This window comes from Mus pahari, chromosome 16 (genome assembly GCF_900095145.1).
Source record: "Mus pahari chromosome 16, PAHARI_EIJ_v1.1, whole genome shotgun sequence".
NCBI lineage: Eukaryota > Metazoa > Chordata > Mammalia > Rodentia > Muridae > Mus > Mus pahari.
Window position 1 is genome coordinate 18094498 of NC_034605.1, and position 6734 is coordinate 18101231.

General features: G+C 39.6%; 1 protein-coding gene across 8 annotated transcripts in view; it reads right to left on the reverse strand.

Moving 5' to 3' along the window:
- Hecw1 (HECT, C2 and WW domain containing E3 ubiquitin protein ligase 1) overlaps positions 1-6734 on the reverse strand; it is a 261545-nt gene that overhangs the window by 51345 nt on the left and 203466 nt on the right. For all 8 annotated transcript variants that reach the window (XM_021215544.2, XM_029547490.1, XM_029547495.1 and 5 more), the window contains 2 exons: positions 5392-5513; positions 2539-2724 (listed from right to left, as the gene is read on the reverse strand). In XM_021215544.2, coding sequence (XP_021071203.1) covers positions 2539-2724; positions 5392-5513 — 308 coding nt within the window. The remainder of the gene's footprint in view (positions 1-2538; positions 2725-5391; positions 5514-6734) is intronic.

Sequence of the window (6734 nt, forward strand, 5' to 3'; positions counted from 1 at the left end):
CTATCAAATTACCACAGACTAAGGTTGGTCTTCAATAGTAACAAAAACAACAGAAAACCCACATACACATGGAAGCTGAACAACACTCTACTCAATGATAACTTGGTCAAGGAAGAAATAAAGAAAGAAATTAAAGATCTTAGAATTTAGTAAAAATGAAGGATCGACATACCCAAACTTATGGGACACAATGAAAGCAGTCCTAAGAGGAAAACACATAGCTCTGAGTGCCTCCATAAAGAAACTGGAGATAGCATACACCAGCAGCTTGACAGCACACCTAAAAGCTCTAGAACAACCTGTGTTGCCACTCTGGAAATCTTTTAGACTGTTAAAAAGACCTACCAGACAAAACATAATGAGACTGCATTCAGCTAAAAAAGAAAAACAAAATCAGGGAATTTGTAGTTTAATAGGTGGAATTTAAAGAACTATACTGGGGTAATCTGTGGTCTGAAATAATAATGCAACATGTATTATCTCATATGTAGAACCTAGCTTTGAATCTTTTGTTTTGGAATACATGTGACTGTCAGGAAACGAAGAAAGGGGGCATTGGGATGGATACATTGAGGGAGGAGGGAGAGCAGAAAACAGATGACAGTAGAGAAGGTGAATACTCACAGGAAGATTTAAGCAAAGAGGACGTAAGGGATGGGGAAATGAATGACGAATGTATGACAAATCCATATGGACATCAACAATCCTGTTAAAGATATATGTTAGGGGATGGCAGAACGTATGTGATATGAAAGAAATTAGAGGATGCTAGAAGTTAAGGGTTTCAGAAGGCACAGTGTGTTGGGGAATTAAGGTGGCTAGAGATTGAAGTGGGTTAATCAAAATTATGAATGTATGAACATGGCCTTGTAGAGAACCACTAGTTTGCAATTTAAAGTTATAAATGAGAAGTCTTGAAATAGAGGTACATTGTGTGAGTATGCTTCCAGAAGTCATGAAAAACAGGTTTCAAACAGGATGCTGTACAAAATACTCCTAGGTTCATCAAATAGTATGTTAAGGATTATCATATCTGGAGTACTTTATAAAGCAACCGATTAAGTAATATCAGTAATATGAGGATTTAAAAGTGATGATAGACAGCTATATCAGGCTCCATTCAGCAAGCACTTCTTGGCATCCTCAATAGTGTCTGGGTTTGGTGTCTGTATATGGGATGGGTCCCAAGATGGGAACAGCAGCAGTATCAACCAACCAGATCTTCCAGTGCTCCCAGGGACAAAACCAACAACCAAAGAGTACACATGGAGTGACCCATGGCTCCAACCGCATATGCAGCAGAGGATGGCCTTGTGGAGCATCAGTGGGAGAAGAGGCCCTTGGTCCTGCTAAGGCTCCATGCCCCAGTGTAGGAGAATGCCAGGGCAGGGAGGTGGAAATCAATGCGTGGAAGAGCATCCTCATAGAAGCAGGGTAGAGGGATGAGATGGGGGGGGGGGTTCCAGAGAGGAAACTGGGAAAGGTGATAACGTTTGAAATGCAAACAAATAAACTATCCAATAAAAAAAAGAAAAAAACTATGAACCTGGATTGAAGAGATGACTTGAAGAAAAAAGATGCTTGCCACTTCAAAAAAAAAAAGTGATGAGAATGTTGTAAAAATATAATAATCTGAATTTGACTGAAACATGAATAGATAAAAATTAAATTTATGAAGTGATTATATAAAAATTTAAGGAAACAAGTATAAGCTAAATCAAAAAGTGTTAAAAGTAGATTTTATTATTCAAATATATGTTTAGAGGTTCATAAATTAAATGCCTACCTACCTCCATGCCTGCTGCTGCCATGATGATCATAGACTAAGCCCCTGAAACTTTAAGCAAGCCCCCAGTTAAATGCTCTCCTTTATAAGGGTTACCTTCATCTTGGTGTCTTTTCACAGCAACAGAACAGTGACGAATACAGAAGTATTAGGAGGTGTGGCCTTTTTGAAGAAGGTGTGCTACTGGAGGTAGGATTTAAGGTTGCAAAAGACTTGTGCCCTTCCCAGTAACTAACTACCCTTGCTCAGGATGTGAACTCTCAGCCACTGCTCCAGCACTCTGCCTGCTGCCATGTTTTCTGCCACGATAATCATGGGTTCAAACCCTGTGAAACCATAAGTCTCAAATTAAATATTTTCTTTTTGGAAGTTGACTTGGTCATAGTAAAGTAACTAAGACACAGGCCATTGGAAAAAAAAATCACTTAATGGAAAATTTTAAGGTGTAAAGTTGGATGGTAGTCCTGGACCAAGCAGTATTTGGTTCCCCAGACAGCAGTGGCATGATTTGACATCTAGAAGGAAGAAGCTAAGAATGCTAAATATAAGGCATTCTCATAAGGCATTGTATATGCCTTGTGGAATGAGTAGGAAACCTGTTGTGGAAGTCACTGCCTCCCTTCTTCCCAGGGGGTTTACAGCTCTGAGACATGTAAGCTCCCTTCCCCAGTCTCCCCCTCACTTTTTTCCTTATCTTCTGCTTTGGGGAACCTTGGTGGTTGGTGACAGCCCCACATATTGATTATTCTCACCTTTCCCTGATGATCAGTTTTGATCTCCCAACCCCGGGGCAGTTCCAGCCGAGTATCCGCAAACATGTTGATGAAATTCACCAGGTCCCGGTTGTGCTGGTAGCGCTCAAAATTTCGGGCATCTCTTCGGACTTTTAAAATCATATGCTTCAGGCAAGTGCTACTTGTAAAAACCCTGTAGGCACTCTGAGATGATTTGGGGGAAACGAAGAAAAAGGATGTGATGTTAGAAAGACAAAGTATACGCATCGAGGACTTTAACATGATATGAGTCCAACCTGGTATTGATTTGTGTAAGCTAGAAAGGCAGGCTTAAGAAGCAGTGCCCAACAAGGAAATGTGCACACAACTCCTCTAGGCATATTTGCCCCTCTGATTGTACCTGACCTTCAGGGTCTTCTTCCTAGTGACAATTACACTTGGGCTCTTTTGGGCCTCACTGTACCTTTCTGAATATTGCTCTTCTCCTTCCCATTTCCTCTGACTTCAGGGTTATGCTTTAGATTCTTTTATCTATCTAACCCATGATAGTAGTTATAGTTAAAGTTGGACTTCAGAACCCTATCATTCTAGTGAATCTTAGACAACATCTACGAGTGAGGGGGTAAGAAGACAATAAGGCTGTTTTAAGACTTGCTAAGTTAGTCAAATTATAATTTTATGTTACATAGGCACCAAAGTGCTTGATGAAGCTACCTGGCTGGTGTTGTACTGGGGTGAACACTCACATGCGCCTGTATGTACAGTACTGTGATGAAAGAACACTGTAGGAGGCTGAAGAAGGCTGTCAGCCTAGTGTTTCTGATATTCCCAAGACCCACATGAAGCCCAGCATATAGAGCAGAGTATATGTGCAGTATCTGGCATACTTGTTATCCTTTATGACTCTCCACTACCTTATTGGGGATTGCTCTGCCTAAACCCTCAATTCCTTCTTTCCCAGTCCCAGTCTCTATCCTTGCATCAGATCACTGTACCTGCCTCGCAGTCACCACTAACGCTGGTACCCAAAGAGAAACCACCTAGTATCTCTTAAGTCTTCGTCTATTATTCAACAGTTGGCCATAGGAGATCCAAGCAGCATTAACTGTTTTCTCAGCCTTCTCTCAGAGCTAAGCCATTTCTTCCTACTCTTTCAGCACCTCACTGAGCTTGGGGCTTTAATAATTTTTTCCTTGATTGGTTGAATCAGCCTTTAGTCTTGGCCTCTCAGCACATCTCTGAGACTCTGCCAGAGAAATGCTTCATCAGACCACCTAGTCATCAGAGCTGGTCTCCCAGAGTACCACGGTCTTATGTTGTCAGCTGAATAGAGTAGTACTTTAGCTGTTTGTCAGGCTGCTGATGCTTCATCATGTCTTCCATGTCTGCCATCCACAGTGAAGCCACTTTGTAGTCTTGGCTGCTACATCCTTCCTAATACACTGACCCATTTGCTTGGACTTCTTTCCATTCTCTTTAAACTTCCAAGACTCAATCCAGCTTTTGCCTCATGTATCATGTCACCCAGGCAGTATCTCTCATTTGCTCTCTCTCTCTCAGTTTGGACTCTGTCCTGTCACATTAGATTGACAGTCTTACACGTGTCTCTCCACAAAACAGATATCTGCTGACACTTACGTGTCTCCCTAATCTGTTTTTGTGATTCCAGTCTCTGACCTAAATTACAAAAAATTTTGTGAAATAGAAGAATTAATGAACACTGTAATGTACATTTTGGGAAAATGTCCCTGAAAATTCAAGGAAAAAAGCATACATGTGAAGCCAAATCACAAATAATATCAATATATTTTAAAACTATATTAAAAGATACCCTAGTTATTATTTAAGAGGAAGTGTCAAGAATATTTTTAATAAAGATGAGTTTAAAAATGGTTATGAATGGATAGTATTTGTACACTTTATACTCTTGCTTTTTACAAAATTTAAGATCAATAAAAACAGCGTGTATTTGTTTCCAAGGAATTTTTACTAACGTGATCCTGAAGAAAGCCTTGGGAAGGCTGTTGGGTTTGGCCTTGTTCTGCATTGTAATGCTACATGCAGGCCTTCAAGACCTGGAGTCTGCAGGTAGACCCAAGGGATGCTATATGACCTTGCTCCCAAGTTATTTTTGATTGGCAGATAAAGATGCCAATAGCCAATGGCTGGGCAGAAGAGACATAGGTGAGGTTTCGGATTCCTAGGCTTGGGGTTGGAGGAGAACCATGAGGAGAAAAAGAAGGTGGAGGAGGAAGGAGAAGTCACCATGGGTCAGGTGAACCATAAAATCATGGCCTGGAGGGAGTTAAGAGCATCCCAGATGAAACATAGTAGGTAATAATTTGGTGTTATTGATAGAAAAGTAGATTCTAATAGCATAGAGGGTAGATATCTGCTCAGCTCTAGTGCTGATTAAGGCTTATTGTAAATATAAAGGTTACATATGTCTTTTATCTGGGAAATGAATGATCAAGGCTGGGTAGAAACCCCAGGCCAGGATTAAATAATTTCTACAACAGAAGGCAATAAAATTTCTTAATCCTTCCTTCTTTATTTGGAAAAGTATGGTCTGAGTTACACACACACACACACACACACACACACACACACACACACACCCATTAATGAAAAAAATGGGTCATACATTTGAAAAAGTAAAGGGAAGGACATATAGGAAAATTTGGAGGAAAGAGAGATAAAGGAGAAGAGGAAATGATGTAATTATAATCTCAAAAGATAAAAATAATTTCTTCTTTCCCCTAGTTCACTGAGTAAAACTGTAGCCCCTTTATCTTATTAAATGACTACATAAAGCTCTTCTTGGGTTTTCAGGGAGCCAGTCCACCCTGCCTTTGTTTTGGGAGCACTCACATAATTGGCATGCAACACAGTGAAGAACTCAGGATTGGTGATGAACTTGACCGCTGGAGACTGCAGCAGCAAGGTGACCTTCTGTGAGTTGACAGGAGAAAGTGACCCTTCTCTCCTCAGATCTAGAAACATGAAGCAAAGTAATGGAATACTCTGTGAGAAAAGTCCTCCCACACGGAGCATGTCTCTTTCCATAGCAGAGCACAGACTCCCACTCACATGGCAGACACTTGCTTTTTCATAGTGATGTGACCATGTCAAGAATTTCAAGTGTTTTTTGTTTAAAATGCTTGATACCAAAAGTGCATCAGACTTTCTTCCAAATTTTCAAACATATGCATATACAGAATGAGGTATTTTATAGCTATACATAGACTTGCCATACAAGTCGGAATTGCCAGAACCCTGTAAAGCTCAGGGCAGGAGCCCACCTATAATCCAAGCTTCCTATGGAGAAATGGGAGGCAGAGACAAGAGAATTGCCCAGAAATTCTCAGTCTAGCTAGCCTGTTGTACATCTTGGTAAAACCCTATAATGATCCTGTTTCAAATGAGGTGGAAGATGAAAACACTTGAGGTTGCCCCTTGATTTTGTAAGCATAAAATAAAATGTATGTACCTTCCATTTCCATCTTATAGCCTAGAGGTAATTACACTTAAAAAAAAAAAACAGTATTACAATATAGTGTAACCTAAATTCAAACTCATGATCTTCTAGTCTCTAGTCCCTAAGTGTTGGGAGTAAAATCATGTGGTTTCATACCCGATTTATAATTTTTTATTTAAATATTTTAAATAATTTTATGCAGGACCTCAGAATTTTCCTTTTACGGCAGGCATCATGTTGACATACTAAATATTCTAGATATGCTTTTGAGTATTTCAAATTTTCAGCTTTTAAGAGTCAGGAATCTTTCACTTGTTTGGTTAGAGCTACCCCAAGATATTTTATATTATTTGTGGCTATCATGAAGAGAGTTGTTTCCCTCATTTATTTCTCAGCCTGTTTATCATTTGTATAAAGGAAGGCTACTGATTTATTTGAGTTAATTTTATATCCAGCCACATTGCTGAAGTTGTTTATCAGCTGGAGAAGTTCTCTGGTAGAATTTTTGGGGTCGCTTAAGTATACTATCACATCATCTGCAAATAGTGATACCTTTATTTGATCTTTGCCTATTTATATCGCCTTGATCTCTTTTTGTTGTTTTATTGTTCTAGCTAGCACTTCGAGCACTATATTGAATTGATATGGGGAGAGTGGGCATCCTTGTCCCTGATTTCAGTGGGATTGCTTCAAATATCTCTCCATTTAATTTGATATTGGCTGTTGGTTTGCAGTA